Source organism: Pyrus communis, chromosome 8 (assembly GCF_963583255.1).
Source record: "Pyrus communis chromosome 8, drPyrComm1.1, whole genome shotgun sequence".
NCBI lineage: Eukaryota > Viridiplantae > Streptophyta > Magnoliopsida > Rosales > Rosaceae > Pyrus > Pyrus communis.
In genome coordinates this window covers 20314367-20333093 of record NC_084810.1, presented here as the reverse complement: position 1 = coordinate 20333093, position 18727 = coordinate 20314367, and the positions used below count along the sequence as shown (strand labels likewise).

General features: G+C 32.5%; 1 protein-coding gene across 1 annotated transcript; it reads left to right on the top strand.

Moving 5' to 3' along the window:
• Positions 1-16953: 16953 nt before the first annotated feature.
• Positions 16954-18428, top strand: LOC137743924 (transcription factor MYB59-like). Its single transcript, XM_068483853.1, has 3 exons — positions 16954-17182; positions 17291-17420; positions 17674-18428. The coding sequence occupies exons 1-3, from the start codon at positions 17056-17058 to the stop codon at positions 18194-18196; spliced, it is 780 nt and encodes a 259-aa protein (XP_068339954.1). The 5' UTR covers positions 16954-17055; the 3' UTR covers positions 18197-18428.
• The last annotated feature ends 299 nt before the right edge of the window (positions 18429-18727 follow it).

The following is an 18727-nucleotide window of genomic DNA, read 5'->3' as shown; positions in this document are numbered from 1 at the left end:
AATCACATGAGCAGAAACAAGCTCATTGAAATCATATCTGAATTCTTAACCTCATTTCTTAGGAGATTTTTTTTATCTTCGTTTTTGTTTTTTATTTTACTTGTGAGTTTGTTTACTTTATTTATTTATTTATTTTATATCTTCATGTCTTTTTTGAAGTTATTATTATTATTATTGTAGTGTCTGAGTAAGCAAATAAGTTGGACATTGTTGCCACATGTACATTTTACAAAAAAATTAACTAGGATTTAACAAGTATGATATTTTTAATAAGTTTGGTACTTATTTTGAATGTTTAAAAAGGTTGAGACTAATTTAAAATGACGCTAAAAGGTTGAGGAGTTTCAGATATTTAATCCTAAATTTTTTTTTTTTTCAAATACTTGCAAGCCGAGTAGAAATGCTTCTTATAAAAGAGCCTCCTAGGGCCCTAACTAAAGAAAGGAGAAAATAACTGTTTGGGCCATACAAAGCTTTCCATTTTTATTCTCAATTAAAGGCTGAGGTCGAATAAAGTATGTTGGACTGAAGCCCAACTCGAAATATGTTGGGTCGAACTCGAAGTCCAATCCATCTAAAATATCATTTTCCCCAGGATCAAGGGTTTGGAGAAACTCTCTCAACTGTCACATCAGCCACACACCAACTTTGAGAAGTGTATGCAAGGGGTGGGTTCGATTTCAATCGATTCGGTTTTTTTTTGTCAAAAATGCAAACCAGATTGAAATTATTGTTTGATTCGATTTGTCTTTTTTTTTTTTTCGTTTTATTTCGGTTCGGATTGACTTTGATTCAACTTGTTTTGGTTCGGTTTGACTTTGATTTAATTTGTTTCGATTCGGTTTGTGTTTGATTCGATTTATTTATTTTATTTTTTTATAAAAGCTGAAAATTATTTCTGAAAAAGAAAATTTTAATTGGGGGTTGTTGGATTTGGAGAATTGAGTTCTCGTACCTATGTTTGGATGAGAGAAGTAAATCTGGAATTTTGGACAAAGACAAAATTTTTAAATTGATATGCATAAAATTCTTTGCTTAGATTCATAAATATAGAAATTTATAATTTTTGCATGGAAAAAAAAAAAACCTTGAAATTTGTGACTTCTAATTCCTAAGTTTAAATTTATGCAAATAAACATCTAAATTTTTATAAGCGAGAGTTAATTAAAAAAACACAAAAAAAACTTAACCATGTGTGGCCACACCTACGACCTACCACCACCATCTCGGCTGTTGCAACCACTACATACAATTGTGGTCCCCGCCACCACCCACCGCCATCACTGACACCACCAATACTAGAACATTTTCTAACTATTATCTCTTATTTATATATTAATGACTTTGTACACATTAAATTCTGTATGCAAATTTCATTAGTCATGTTAACCAAATATGAAAATTCATAAATTCTAAAACATAAAACTTCATTATTTCTATTTCCATCATTTTGAAATTTCTTAGTAATCTTAAATTTTTTCATCCAAAACACAGTACCATGCTGGACTCTTTTCTATGTTGTATCGAAGATTAAAATTAAATATAAAGACAAAATTCTAATGCAGGATGGGGCTTCACTGGTCCAAGCAACGGTATCCGAGAAGTCAAAGGTCTTCCACCAGCAGTTTTGCACGGTCATTGCAGATGTTCTATATCAATAGATGTATGCAAGCGAGTCGAATCCAGAGGGAGAGCCAGGCGAGTAGAAGAGACAGAGAGAGAGAGTGTGTATTCATATTCTCGTGGAAACAGCTCTGTTATTTTGTAACAACCTAATGCCGGTGACGCCAGATTCATCTAAAACTAAAAGATGCTTTACCTTCTAAAATTTTAAATTCTAATCGTAGAAAAAATGGAAAGAGACCAATCATTTAGCTGCCGCACGCGAGTCCTCCATAGTGTCTGGAGATTTGGCACCCATGTAATGTTAACTGCAGTGCTTCATGAGGTATGGTAGGTGCTAAGAATACATGATCTAAAATATTTACTAAATTAATCACAGGCACGTGTACCTATCAAAAATAGAGAAGTAAAGAATCATATAACTTATAGGGCAGGAATAAGTGGCGGAGTTGGCATGAGATCATTGCTTGCTTTTGATCCCAACAACTTCAAAAATTCCATGTATATTTGTTGTATATTGTATTGATCCTCTAAATAGCAAAGACAAATGAAATTACAACCTCCTTCTTCTATTTTCTTCTATAATATGTGTCTCTCTTCTCTTTTTTTTCTTGTGTGTGACTCTATTGTACGCACCATGTGTTCGATAAAATACCTTACTTGACAAGCCTTGGCAGTCTTCAACAATACTCCACAATATCCTACATCTACTCTCGACAAGTCTTTACAAATAATAGTAGCTATGAACATATGTTGACATAAGCATTTGGCATATGTTGCAAGAATTGGCAGGTGCTTACTAAGTACTCAACGAAATGGCATAATGCGAAACCTTTTTTTTGTTGATATAACAAGCCCATTATTTAAAAATCATGACTCCGCCATTGGAAAGAATGATAAATAGATCAACTACTTATTTTAGTACTAATTCCGGTTTCTGATTTTGATGGTATTCGATTACAAACTATAAAAACTGGATAGTTATCTGTTTTGTATTCCTTGTGTTAGTAAATATGGGAACTCAGAAATTTGAATATTTCATTGGATAGTTATCCGTTTTGTATTGCTTGTGTTAGTAAATATGGGAACTCATAAATTTGAATATTTCATTGGATAGTTATCCGTTTTGTATTCCTTGTGCTAGTAAATACTAGCATATGGGCACACACAAAATGTGTGAGAAAATTTTTTATTTTTGTTTTTGAAATAGAAGGAGAGGGGAAAAGAGTGATAGAGAATGTGGGAGTGGGAAGTTTTATTTAATTTTTAATTTTTTAATAATTAATTAATTAATTTTTATTTATTTTTATTTTTAAATTAGAGATGTGTTAGGATTACATGTAGGTGAGGCTTTGAAAAAAAAAAGGCAAAATTTGGTTGTGTGAAATTACATTTCTACCTATATTTATTATTCATGTTCTGTTTTAATTAGAGAGTTAAGCTGGTAAATTTATAGGGTTTTGGTTGACAATGAATGTTTTATTAATTAGTAGATATGGGCACACACAAAAGTATGTGAGAAAATTTTTTATTTTTGTTTTTGAAATAGAAGGAGAGAGGAAAAGAGTGATCATAGAGAATGTGAGAGTGGGAAGTTTTATTTATTTATTTAATTTAATTTAATTTAATTTTTAAATTAGAGATATGTTAGGATTACATGTCAGTGAGGTTTTGAAAAAAAAAAAGTAAAATTTGGTTGTGTGAAATTACATTTCTACCCCATATTTCTTATTCATGTTCTGTTTTAATTAGAGAGTTAAACAATTAAATTCATAGGATTTTGGTTGACAATGAGTTTTGTTAATTAGTAGAGATGGGAACTCAGAAATTTGAATATTTCCTTTTCCTCTCATATTCAGTTAATGTTGAGAGAAGTTAAGAATTGAAATAATTCTCTTTCCTCTCATATCATATCCATTCATGCATGGTAAGTAAATATGACATCACACTTCGCTTTACCAATATATAGTGTTGGAATTACACAGTTTCCTGCTAATTTCTCAAACTAATCACAACTCACCATAAAAAAAATAAAAGAAACCAATATTCATCTTCCCAAAATAATTCGAATTCCACTTGTTTTTCAATTTGTTGTTCTGAGACAGGGTTTTTGGCTGGTCACTTCCTGTTGTTGGTAATGAAGAATTTCTTGTTGGCTTTGTATCGTTAGGAAAATTATTTGAGAGCAATGAGAGGTGAAGAAAATACAAGAACATCGCATGTATATTTTCTTATATGTTATTTATTCACGTTCTCAGTTTGAATAGTATTTATGAAAATTTACCCCATTGTTCAAAGTTTATGTTAGGCGACGATTTCCAAGGAACTTCCAAACTTTAGATATTGATATATTTTTTCAGTGTGTCTGGAACACGATCTAGTACATCTAGTGTCATAATATAAGTGATTGGATACTTGAAAAATGAAAATTCCAACCATTTATATTATAACACTCAGTATACCGAAACCTATTTCATACACAACAAAATTTCTCATAGATACTAGAGCAAAACCACCTTATAAAACCAAGTGTAGTGAAAAAGCCTCCTAGGAATGTGAATACCACTATTAAGGAAGGAGTACTCTCTCTTTAATTAACAAATAGGGTTATTGGCAAACTCTAGATCCTCCTTTCTCCTTACTCCTTTTTCCACATCGTGAATATCATGATAAACTTTAAGTATATACATATTGTCATATAGTGATGATTGATCATACCAAGATGTTGACTTGGTTGCTCTATCGAGACGTATGTATCAACTGTGGAGATAACCCATGATGTCACACAACTTACAAACTTTTATATCTCGTCCCCTAAAAAATTAAACATGTATAATATTTGAGGTGCAGTGTGCGCCTGGACAGCTTTGCACTTGTGAGCATGTAGCTATATATACCACTATGCAGAAGACAAGCTAAATTAGTGATGCTTATCAACTTATCTGATATCAAATTCTTAAAGGTGTCTCCATTTTATGGAATAGACTTTTCTCATTTTCTTGCCTAACTTATTCATGACGAAGTGGTAGTGGTAGACATAAAATACCATGAATGAAGGGCTTTGCTTCTTCTTAGAGACATATAGAAAGATACCCAATTCAATTCGTTGTTCTATAGCTATATAGCTTGAAAATCATTACATCATGAAATGGTTTTATCTATTTTTAAATCAAAAGAAATGGCCAATCATAAAAAAGATTGGTTATATATAACCTATGGTCTATTGAGACAACAAATGCTGATGATTCCACAATCCCACTACTAGAATCTAATGGACCCAAATTCTGCAACCACTTAATTATTTATGATTCCTTAGAATCTACTTGACATTTTTATTATATATATAGAATTAGGATCCGAAGGTAAATTTTTGACACATATTTTAACATAACGCTTTTCTGAAACCCACTAACGCCGAGTTCTAAGCCCTTGTTTGGCAGCCCAAAAAAAAAAAAAAAAACTCATCTCTAAAGCCGATCCACTCAAATTCTACTTAATTATTTCAACGATCCAACTTTTTTATGTCTTATCTCAAAGATCATGTCTACCAAAAATCACCTAAAAGTTGAAATCATATGACCATTGGGTTAAATTTAGTGTTTCTTTGTACAAAAGTTTTGCCTATTTTTTTCCCACTACAAATAAATATCTTAATGGTTTTGAATTTGTCCAAATTTTTGCAAGGATGATTTGATGTACTAAAATATAGACGGTTTAGATCGTTGAAATATATTACGAATTGAACCTTACAAATGAGTGTAAAATGTGTGTCAAAAACATATATCCCTGGATCTTTTTTTTTAATACATCGATATTTTTACACCAAGGGGAGGGAGAGTTCGGCTAAGCAATACAATGGGTAACCTAATTTGGTATCAAAATCGTTATCCACGATATTCGAACTTAAGACCTCTCACTTTCAAGTGAAGATGAATACCACCAGGTCATAGTACTGAGTGACGCGTATTCCCGGATCTTAACTCATATATATCTATACATATTGTCCACTCTTTAAAGTGAGGGATCCTATTTTTTTAATAGGATCCTCTTCGGATCCTTTTTGTGGTGATCCAGAGGTTTAATCAATCATGTCCGTTCATCGTACATCGTGCGGTTAGAAATTATTTTAATTTTTTTTATATTTAAAATTGAATATAAATAGTACTTCACGAAAACTGAAAGCACGATATATGATAAACGGACACGATTGATTGATCTCCAGATCCTCACAAAAAAATCCAATAAGAATCCTCATCCCTATTTTTTTTCAACAAATGGAGATTACACACGGAGCCGTCAAATCATTTTTAATGAAATCAATGCGGCTGAGATCAAACTTCCCTTATCATCTTATCTGAAGCGGTAGGATGGAAAAGGCCAAAGCTCCCAATCGCTAATTCAAAAATAATGAAGGATTGTACAGGAACAAGGTTTTGATCATCTTGATTAGGATATCTTGGAGAAAGAATATACAGGTGCTTGGAAATTGAAGAATATGTGTTGAATGATTTTGGTTTTTTTTTGAAGTTCTAATCGTAAATGAATATTCGGTTCTGATGAATTGCAGGTTTGAATTTTTTGGTTTTTTTTCCTTTTAATTCAGGTTTGATTCCAATTATGGATTTGACTTTTTGGATTTTATTTATTTATTTGCAAGTTCTAATTGTAAACAAATAAAGGGCCTGTATATATACAGATTATAGAAATGGATTCCAATTTTTTTTCAAAAAAATGGGGTTAGTTGTGAGGCTGACACCACATCGAACTTCAACAATTTGAATCGTATATTTTTCAAGTTCCATCTTATAAATTATCTTTGCAAAATATTTCCCATTTTAGAGATAGTTGAGGTATCTAATTGAGTTTTAAAGAAATTGACGAACACTATGTTGTTAAGAATATTGAAATTTCATCGTGCCAATTAAATGGGCAATTGGTTTTAGACAAAATTGAATTGAATTTTTGCAAAACTTTCTATGAATAAAGACTTACAAAATAAATTGTTTGGATCGTTTAAGTTCGATATGAAGTGTAGTCCACAATAATTCTACCTTTTTTTAAAAGTAAAAATACATACATACATATATATATATATATATATATTATATAAATATGTTATATATATGTAATGTAGTAAAAGACGATAACAGAAAAAGCAGGACCAAGCAAAGTGGAAGTGATCAACATGGTTTGATCTTGTATTTTCTTAATCATTCTACTCTTGAGTCCTTGATTGCACTAACTCATCCCCCTTTGACTGATCTCCAGTAGAAAAGAAAGGTAGTAAAAGGATTTTCCCTTTAGAAAGATATACATATAGCTTAAATATTTCATAGGTTCATATTTATACGTATTTTGGGTAATAAAGAGGCTAATTGTCATTACCAAATGATAATTTTCTTCCTACAAGTAGCAATCACAATCATATGGAAAGTTACCACCATCCTCAGCTATGGGACCCTTGTTCCATTACGAATATCATTCCCTCCCCATCACTACTTCTGCATACAAATAACAAAATTAAGACAAATTTCAGTCCTAATTAGGTTAATCCATACCATTGGGATACTTTTGATGCAGTTCCTAATCCTTAACATTCTTTGACTAAAACCTTAATGGTTTTCAAAGTTTGATCAAAGTCCCTTGACTTTGTACACCTCATTATATTACTATTAATATTTTTATTTTTATAGTTTTGACATGAATTGTTTGATATTTTATGAGATTTATAATCCTATAAACTTAAGGTCCCTCATTATAATACTATTAGAAGCGGTTACAATAAAAAAAATTCAAACATTTTGATTGAATAAATGGATATAAACTATGTAACAATAAGAAATAATAAATGGCAAAAGAATTTATCCATAGTGTTAAAAAAAAATGGTACATTTTGCAAAAAAAATGATACATTTCACATATAACAAAGTGGTACATTAATAAAGAAGAATGGGTACATTATAAATAAATTAGGGTACAAATAAAATATTATAAAATTATGAATACAAATGAATTTTTAAAAAATATGGGCGCTAAAAGAAATTAATATATGGGTACAAATTAAAACTAAAAAGAAAATACTACAAATTTAAAAAAATGTTGCAAATTAAAAGTGGGTACAAACTAAAAATATAAATATATGATACAAAGTTTAGCCATAAAACATAAATATACCATATGTAATTTTTCTATCATTGACTAAATATATAATGTCACGTGACGGTAAACACATGGGTACAAATACAAATAAAACTTTAAAAAAATATGGGCACAAAAAGAAACTAATATATGGGTACAAATTAAAAAAGAAAAGAAAATTGATACAAATTAAAAAAGATTTGCAAATTAAAAATAGGTACAAACTAAAAATAAAAATATATGATAAAAAATTTAGCCATAAATATAGATATACTAATTGTAACATTTTTAACACTAAAGGAATATATTTAAAAATAAAAATATTTTATTATTCAAATAATTAATGATGTTATTAATACCCAAGGTCCTTAATCAAAAATTGAAAATGAATAGGATTTTAATCAATGTAGTAGCAAAATGAAGAATGTGAACTTAATTTCTCCTATTATAATCTAAAAAAATAGAGATAGAACGTAATATCAACTATATGTATTATTTTATCACGTCTGAATTCGTTGGCCAAACATCAGAGCACTTGTATCTGACTTAGAGTCTAACCTAATCAATAAAGTGGTGTTAACCGTCTTCTAATTACATTTGGTAAAATTGAGATGAAAATGTGGACCATGCGGACAATCAAACGAGTAAACAATTATTTATAGCTTGTTTTTAACATAAATAACCTTAAAAGAGTATCTAGAACTTAAACAGTTCCGATCATTAAACAGTTTGGAAAAAGAAAAAAAAAAACTTTAAAATAGGTTTTTTTTCAAAGAAATTTAAGAGCGTTGCATTAATTGGTGAGACAGAAAGTGAAGAGAAGGGTAGAATTAAGTGGGATGGCCACAGGGGGCATGATGTATTGATCTTGCTGGTTACTTGTTCCTATTCCACTCCACTACACTTTAAATAAGGAATTTATGTACTATTTTCTTCTATCCTGAAATCACCAATCCACCACCACCACAAATTATAAATTTTGTTAATTATGCTAATCGAGGACATGATGCCATTTCCCACTTAACTCATCTCTCTTTGAGACACTTGTCATGCATGTGGCCAAAATTTCTCATACTGAAATCTGGTTTGCTGTGTGTGTTGGAGAAGTAAAAATCATCTGCGGTCCTGGTATGAAGTTTCTTCTTCGAGCAAATGCACAAAGCATAAGGGATAAAAAAGGAAGAAGATGACGAATTAAATATTCAACACAAACACTCATGAGCTCTGATCTCTAGCAAAGTGCTGGATCCTAAATTCAAATCTTGATCATTATACTAGAGTCCACCATACACGATATGTATGTGCTGAAGGAAGAAGAGTCAAAGAGTTTCCAGGAAATTAGCTTGGCAAATGCATTTTGATGCGCCACATCGGTAAAAACTCACTTCATGAACTAGATAAATATTGCCTATGCAAAATACTCCAATGATAAATCTATTTTGCCTTGCTGAAATAAGAAAAATTGAACACTTAAATTTATCTTATATAACGATATATTTACACTAAAAGATGAAAAAATATAATTACACAAATGCAAACACAATCAAATCATGTTTTCTAGATATTTGTCTAACAAATTGACTCATCCCTTATAGTGACAAGTTTTTGATGAGGCAAATATTGAAGGCAAAGCGCCACATAGGCCACTCAGAGTACTCATTTGCATCAAAATGTTTCCTCATCCTTTGGAGATGCCTATGCATGGATGAGAAAGTGAGTAATCCCTAGAGTTAGGCTAAGCGGTGAGGATGAGAACGAACGAAATAAGTTAGAGAAAAAAGTTTCAAGTTGTAATTTAATCCTAGGCTAGGGAACGGGTTCAATTCCCTCTATTATAACAAATAATAATAATAATAATAATGTTTACTTACTTTACTACTCTTAATTTTAAAATATTTTAATAATTATAATAAGTATGATTAACATCTTATTTGATTGACAAAGAGAAATGTTTTAAATAATTACTAGCAATTCTAGAGAAATCAGCTTATCTGATTAACAAGAGATTTGTGGTAAGACAAGAGTATAGTGGGAGAAATCGTAAATTTAAGGGGCGTTTTGATATAGATGCCTCAATTTTGAATTTTTTGAATCAAACATTTTCCTTTACCACAATGGTGGAAAAGTGTTAAATTCTTGCATGAAGGCATGGGTTCGAACCCCGTTGATGGCTAATTTAACATCTAAATCATTGTACTAAAAAAAAACATTTTTCTTTTAATTTTTAATTATAAAATTATTTTTATTATATTTAATTTACCAATTAGTTCACATATTAATATCACAAATATCCTAAAACCACTACAAACATCCCATCTTATCCTATCATAAGTCGTTTGAAAATAAATTTTTAAACTCAAATAATTTTTTTTGTTTTCAATTCTAAAAATACATCAAATATCCTATTAAAATACAATTATGAGATATAACATGCACATATATTAAATATAACTTACCAATCATTTGGTACATATTGGTACGTTATATAAATTTAATTTGGGTACATATTAGTATTATTTTGGTACGTTAGAAAATATTACTTTGGTACGTTATGCAATTCTTTATTTGGTATGTACCAAGTTATTAGTGCGTTGTGTTATTGTTATTTTGGTACGTACCAATTTATTGGTACGTTGTATTATCCTTATTTTAATTATAAAAGAACTCTTTTTTTTATTTTTTATTTTTATAATCTGTATAAAATGTTGAGTTAAAAATTACAATATATATATATATATATATATATCCATTCAATTAATCTCTATCCCATATAATTGAATCCTTAAATTGAGGAAGGAATGAGATCCATAAAAATAACAATAAATAAAATAATATTATTGAGTGCATTTTTTTATATGGAAATGAATTTAAAATTAAAAAAAATACTTAAGTTAAGAATATACGTAGAATATAAATTAAAGGTGAAAGCACTTTAATAAAAAATTAGAAAATAACAGATGTTTAGTCTATAAATATCTAAAATCAAGCATCTAATTCTAATTTTCTCTAAATTTAATTGTTAACTATGTGTTGCCTCTTAGTACTACGGTCTAGTGGTATTCTTCTTCACTTGCAAATGAGAGGTCTTAGGTTCGATTCTCACTAAAGGCAAATTTGAAACACATAATTGTTAGCCCATCGTGAGGCTTAGCTTACTCCTCCACCCCTTAGTGTTGTATCTAAAGAAGTTGAGGTTCTATTTCAAAATTATTTGCCAGTGGTGGGAATGAATGATGATCCTCTTTTTGAGAATCCCAAGGATCCTTTAATCGTGTCTGTTTATCGTAAATCGTGCAGTCAGTTTTCGTCAGGTACTATTTGTATTCAATTTTAAATAAAAAGTTTAAAATAATCTCTGACCGCACGATTTACAATGAACAAACACGATTAAAGGATCTCCGGGATCCTCACAAAGAGGATCCAGAGAGATCCTCATTCGGTGGGAATGACCCAACTTATTAAAGTTGCAATGTTTCTCAACTATATGATGTGAAATTATTTTACATTCTTACATGCCTTTACAAATGCAGAAATTTCAAATCTAACACGTGGATAGTTCAACTAGGTGATGCAGAATACCTATGGCTATTACTCATCGCATGTGGCCCGTCTTGCTTTGATATTATGAAGAAAGTTCTATATTTCCAAACTAATTGAAAATGGGAGGAATTGAATGACCTAAATCCTTGGAGAATCTCCAACCAAGATGTCAAAATGCCACAATTGTAACATCCCACATCACCCAGGGGAGTGGATCATGTAAGCCTTATATGTATATGCTCAACTCCACCGTAGCATGATATTATCCACTTTGGGCCCCAATCACGCCCTCACGGTTTTGTTTCTCGGAACTTACACGAGAACTTCCTAGTGGGTCACCCATCTTGGGATTGCTCTTTCGCGCTACTCGCTTAACTTCAGAGTTCCGGTGGAACCCGAACCCAGTGAGCTCCCAAAAGGCCTTGTGCTAGGTAGAGATGGAAATATACATATAAGGCTTACATGATCCTTACCCCTGGGCGATGTGGGATTCTCATCTCTACCTAACATGAGGCATTTTGGGAGCTCACTAGGTTCGGGTTCCGTAGGAACTCCGAAGTTAAGTGAGTAGCGTGCGAAAGCAATCCCATAATGGGTGACTCATTGGGAAGTTCTCGTGTGAGTTCCCAGAAACAAAACTGTGAGGGCGTGGTCGGAGCCCAAAACGGAGAATATCGTGTTACGGTGGAGTTGGGTTCGAGATGTGGTGGGGGCCCGGGCCAGGATGTGGCAATTTGGTATCAGAGCCTAACCCTGGCCTTGGTGTGCCGACGAGGACGTCGGGCCCCTAAGGGGGTGGATTGTAACATCCCACATCACCTAGGGGATCTTGTAAGCCTTATATGTATATTCTTATCTTTACCTAGCATGAGGCCTTTTGGAAACTCACTGGCTTCAGGTTCCTCCGAAGTTAAGCGAGTAGCGCGCGAAAACAATCCTATGATAGGTGACCCACTGGGAAGTTCTCGCGTGAGTTCCTAGAAACAAAATCGTGAGGGCGTGGTCGGTGTCCAAAATGGACAATATCGTGTTACGGTAGAGTTGAGCCTGAGATGTGGTGGGGGCCCAGCCTGGGATGTGACAACAATGGACAAAGAAAACTATTTTTTTACAGCAAAAGTGGGTCCAAAAGATTAGCCAAATGCTGACATAGGTTGAAGGAAGAGAGTTCAGCGTAACAAATGGCAGAAAGCAAGTCTGACGCCAATCTTTTCTGTAAATTGACTAATCGTGAGATCCATCATAAATATAGCTTCTTTTGTGGCTATATAACCTTGAGTTTACGTTCTTCAGATCATCTCCAATTCTAGGATTAAAACCTAAAATTTAGGTTTTAAACTAATCCAATCTTTCTCCAATGGTTGAACCTAAAATAAGTTTTGGGTTAAACCCTAAAATTTGGGCAAATTTAATCCAGAATTTAGGGCAGGGTTGAAAAGCTAGCCCACCAAAATTTAGGTTTTAAACTAACACAATCATTCTCCAATGGTTGGGCCTAAAATAAGCTTTGGGTTAAAACCTAAAATTTGGGCAAATTTAACCTATAATTTAGGCTAGGGTTAAAAGGCTAGCCCACTTTATGCACATGGACGCACCCAAAAAAGTAGAGGCTGCAACAAGGCGATGCACCCAACGCACGAGGCACGTGAGGGTTAGAAGGAAGGCGAGCCTCTGATGAGAATGTCGGCTACCCAAAACTTTATAAATACATGTTTCATGGGGTTGATTTAGTGAATTTTCAACTTTTATCGGAATCTAAATATTTTTAGGTTAAAATATTCATAAAAATAAATTATGATAATCTACATAAATTTTGTTTTAAAGAAAAAGTTTACCGAAAAAATGTAGCCTAAATTTTCTTTAAAATTTTAACCCATAACCATTAAAGTAGAAAAATTATTTCTGGATTAAAACCTAAGACCAACTCCAATGGTGGGCTAAAAGCCAAATTACCCCCCAAAATTTCCCCCCAAACACACTCCAACCCAAGGGGAAATTTTGGGCAAATGCTAAACCAATGCCAAATTCCCCCCCAAAATTCAGCCCAGAAATCGGAGTGGACTCCACCCAATATTTATTGGAATTTAAAATTTTTTTAGATTAAAATGTTTATAAAATTAATTTACAATGGTCTACATATTAATTTTTTTTTAAAAAAAAAATTTAATTTAACAAAAAAAATAGTCTAAGTTCATTCTTTAATAGTCCCGGGCTAAAATTTTAGGGTTGAACGGTTGGAGCAAAAAAACTGTTTCTGAGCTAAAAGCTAAATATTTCGGGCTAAAAAATTTGGTTTTTAGCCTAACCATTGGAGATGGTCTAAGGGGGGTGTATTCAATTGGGATTTTGAGGGATTTTAATTCTTTTAATGAATCTAGGGGTATTTAATCAGGATTTTAAGTGATTCTCTGAAATTCAATGTGTATTCAATTAGGATTTTAAGATAGTTTATTAAAATTCTTAGAAATCTAGGTGTATTTAATAAGAATTTTAAAGAAGTTTATAACATTCTAGGTGTATTCAATTAGAATTTGAATTTAAAGAATTTGGAAAAGTTGAGGAATTAGAGGGAATTGGAGAGATTTTGTAGTGTATTTTAAGCATCCACAAGTCTCACCTCTCCCCAAGAGATTTCAAGGGAAGTTGAATTGAAATTTTACATCGAATCTCTACAAATTAGTTAAACTCCATAGAAATCTATGGATTTATAAATCCATTAAAATCTCTCAAATTCCCAATTGAATACACACCCTAAATTTTATGCGTTATAAATTTAGGTTTTAACCTCAACTATTGGTCTCAATAACCAAGTCATAAATATTACAAAAATAATAAAATAAAATAAAGTATTAACGTATTGGGTGTAGTGGGAAGGTTTTCATAATGTCAAATTGTCACATAAGCCATCAAATATAAATTTTGATGAATTTGACATCTCCATTGAAGATACTTATAAGCTCTTTTCTTCATATATGCATTAGGATTTCCATTTAATATAAGTGTGATTAGGAACATAACAGAAACTTTCCAAAACGGATGTCAAGGAGCCTTCAATTAGATAATACCCGTTGCTTGACATATGCTATGCATGTTATTGCTCGAGGGGTTGAAGTTGAGAAGAAGTAGTAGGAGGTAGTTATGTACAAATTAACTATTTCTTCTTCATGGACAAACCAAAGATCTTAATAATTGCCAATATAGAAAGGAGAAGTGAAAATTGAGATGACAAATGTAATTTAGCATAGATTATATTTACTTTAACCTTTTATATTTATATGCTTATTGTTATTCTTTACCCATCATTTTGATAATAGTTGTCCACATATATCTAGTCAAAACCTTACGATTGATGACTAAATTGTCAGCTAATTACTACTCCACAACAAAGAGTGAAAATTGAAAGCTTCAGAAATTTGACATATATACTTAGTCAAAACCTTACATTTTTCTCCTTGTGGTTACTAATTTATACTAAGGAAAATTTTATTCAGACTCATTTATCTTCATTCAATACCTACTTTATTAATTTTAGCCTCGAAAATTTTTGAATATACTCAACAATTCTCTTTCTAAAATGAAAAAGAACAAAATAATAAAAAAATAACATTTCAGCACTAGAAAACTCCGGCCACCCCATCTCTCTAGACCCTAACCACCCCCAATTTCTCCCATCTCTCCAAACCCTAACCACCCCCAATTTCTAATTCTTCTCAACCCCCACTGCCACCTACAATGAAAACAACAAAGATATTAGCCATCATACCCCTCTCCCGACTTTTCCCATGCCATATAACAACTCCCTATTCCACGCAATCCCTCTAACATGTTCGAATTCTATCCAGACTGTTGACCAATCAAATTTAACTGTGTTAGACCATTGAGTGTATGATACATGTGTAGAATCACACTTTTAATATTATCATAATGTTTTTCAAAGAAAAAAAATATTGACATAAATTTCTCTTGGGTCTTTTTGATGGTGGGTTGTTAGAGGATAAGGTTCTTCGAATTTCCAAATTTTTGTGGGTGGTAGGGGAGGAGCCAATAGAGAGTTGGAGAGACGTAGAAATGTGGGTGGTTGAGGTTTGTAGAGATAGGGTGGCCATAGTTGCCTATTACTGAATTATTATTATTATTTGGCTATCGTTGAGTGTAGAAAGAGAATTATTGGACACATTTGGAATTTCACAATAAAAAAATAATAAATTGAGTGTGAAAAGAGAATAAATAGGTCCAAATAAAATTTCTCATCTAATAAAATTTTGTTTTCAGTGTTGGATGGGCTATAGCGTAACCAAACTGGCCCTAACTTCATTCTATCACAACTCAATTTTTACGTATTAACTTATCTTTATTTATGAGTCTAAAGTATTTGAATGTTTACAATTTTTCAGAATTAATGTTTATAATTTCCTTCTACATAAATGAATTATGTTAAAAGCCCTTTTGCTTATTGTATAAGTTAAAGCAAAAGCATACGCTCATAAAATCAAGAGAAAAAGCACCAATTTCCTTTCTTTGAGAACCTTGCCTCAGGAAAGTTAATCAGCGGCACCAAAGAGCTGGTGCTGCGTTTAAGAGGCGACCGGCCTTATCTTTCAACTCTCGATCCACTTGTTAAAAGTGATCAAACAAAGCTAACAAATACCCCATGCACGAAACCCTAATCTAATACTGGTGGAAGCAACACACAACCGACATTGCGTTGGGAAATCCACTTAAGCAGGAAGAAAATGAATCTACCGATGCATTTTAAATACATATTCCTCAGAGTATATAATATGTACCAAAGAAAATGAATCTACCATTCCATTTATTTTCTCAGTTGAATTGAAAAAATGAAAGTCTTAAAGTCGGGCACACGTAGGGGGCACCACTAAAGCCTAAAGTACAATTTCTTCCTATTCCATTGCTTTTCAAGCTTTGTCCCCATCTGCTTTATCTTTTCACTTGGCTTCTACACCTCATATGGCCTCTATTATTGTCAAGGGTGACTAACTAACATCAATATTTCCTCAAATTGGATGAAGAAGCTCACTAGTGATCTCTATCAATTTATTCCCTTTTATCTAACCATATACCAAGACAAAGCTAATCTTCTTTACGGAAACATTCCTATCTAGTTCGTAACATAGAGTAATTCTTTTTTTTAGACTCATCGTCAAATAAATACTTATATTATTTGTGAATCTAATTCATATATTTAATCAAGATCAATTTCACTGAATACTTCAAATTTACACAGTTTGAGAAGATAACATTTCTCTCACAACAATTAATTGATTATAGTGACTAAATAATCTCAAAACATGGATTAAATTGGTATTAATTTGATTAATGATCAAGTGCTTGTGTACTATCTTCACTCATATGATTAGGTAGTTAGAGGCCTCTGATATGAATCCATCTTATGAAAGTTGCACCAACAGATCAATATCTTACTTCGATTATTGCATTCATAGTGGCTGACATCAGATTGATAAAGTGCCTTATCACAAAAACCATGCGTGGAACACATGGACGGTGAAGATGCAAACTCAGCAATATTATAGTCACATACAATAATCAAAGAGTACTTCAAAATGGAGAATGGGTAGTATATATACCAGTACCGGACAGCAAAGTTTCATTGTACTAAAAAGAAGAAAGCAGCAGCAAAAGCAGGAATCAGAGAGACAAACAAGGCCCAAGGGAATTGAAAAGATAAGGAAAAAAGGAAAGTAAAAGGCTCATCAAAAGAGAAAATTATCAGTGATGAAAATGGTGCAAGATCAAGAACAGATCAGAAGGGGGCCATGGACTGAGCAAGAGGACTTCCAGTTGGTGTGCTTTGTGGGCCTGTTTGGAGACAGGCGATGGGATTTCATAGCCAAAGTTTCAGGTTTGAAGGTGGCGGGAGACAAATAATAGGTATGGTAATCTGGAGATGGTCAGCTTTTGCAAGGAGCTACCATTTAACCAACATATATGGTGGTTTTGTTACTTGTAGGTTTGAACAGAACAGGTAAGAGTTGCAGGTTAAGATGGGTTAACTACTTGCACCCTGACCTCAAAAGAGGAAAGATGACTCCTCAAGAAGAGCGCCTAGTTCTTGAGCTTCATTCCAAATGGGGAAATAGGTTTGACCTTAAAAAAGCATGTCAATTATTAATTCATGTTTTAAGTCACTTGTTTTGTATTATCTAACATTTGAATGGTAAGACTTTAATATGCTATGTTGCTAGACTATAAATCAGACCCATAAAATCATTTTTAATATATAACATTTTGATTTATAGTTTGATAACATAGAAAACCGAAATATTTGTCAGAAACCCTAAATTTCAATTGTTTAGAATTTTATTTTACTTGATATGGAAAATTTTCTTGCAGATGGTCCAGAATTGCTAGAAAATTACCTGGGAGGACAGACAATGAGATCAAGAACTACTGGAGGACTCATATGAGGAAGAAGGCACAAGAGAAAAAGAGGGCCATGTCTCCCTCATCATCTTCTTCCAATTGTTCCTCCTCATCAAACATCACCATAACTGAAGGAGGAGAAAGCTTTTATGACACCGGGGGAAGGAAAACCAAGGCTTCATCAGGAGGAAAGAAAACTGGAGGAGGAGACGAAGTGAAAGAAGACGAGAAAAGGGAGCAAAGGGAGTACTCACTCGATGATATATGGAAGGACATCAATCTGCCAGAAGTGAGCAGTATTGTACCAGTTTATGATGGCAACCTTTCTTCTTGTCCTCTAATGGCTTCTCCGACGCCATGGGAATACTGTTCCGACTCGCTTTGGAAAATGGATTTAGAAGAAGAGAGTAAGATTATGTTTCTTCCTACACCAAGTGGTGATCACCAATTTCTGTCATGCTATGAATATGGAAAAGCATCTCTAACTGGCTAATGATGATTAGAATTTTCTTTTTTAAGATTGGTTCATATATGTGAAATAGTGTTAAATTAAGGAAAGCTTCTAACCTGTATAATAACGTGGGTCTGATCAGATCTGCTGCAGCAGTCAGCCATCAGCTGCAGATCACTTTGTTTATGCATTGCTGTAGTTCCTATCATGTTGGTATGGCATGTTCATAAAAGTATATTGTATATATGTTTTTAAGGTTTAATTTTTAATCAAGTTGGTCCAATCTACCACCTTTAAATTTTTCTTTTTTTATTTAGCCCTTATTATATGTTATTATCGAAACTATATGCAAGTTCTTCTGGAAATAGGGCAACGGAAAGTATGCAGACATAAAATTAAAAAGAATTTTGAATTATGAGCATAAGAACCTTCAGGAAACGGGATCAGGATCATCTCTTGATCTTAAAAAACTGAGTATGCTGAGCAGACAATCGTGGCCGTTGAAATTTGATTCAACGGCTACAAACAGAGAGCCCTCTAAAGTTATAATAATTGTAACCGTTGAATCAAATT

Excerpts from the sequence above, each read along its gene's own strand:
- LOC137743924 (XM_068483853.1), top strand. The coding sequence starts at position 17,056 with ATGAAAATGGTGCAAGATCAAGAACAGATCAGAAGGGGGCCATGGACT. Across the intron at positions 17,183-17,290 it reads TTTCATAGCCAAAGTTTCAG|GTTTGAACAGAACAGGTAAG; the intron begins GTTTGAAGGTGG and ends TGTTACTTGTAG. Across the intron at positions 17,421-17,673 it reads CATTCCAAATGGGGAAATAG|ATGGTCCAGAATTGCTAGAA; the intron begins GTTTGACCTTAA and ends ATTTTCTTGCAG.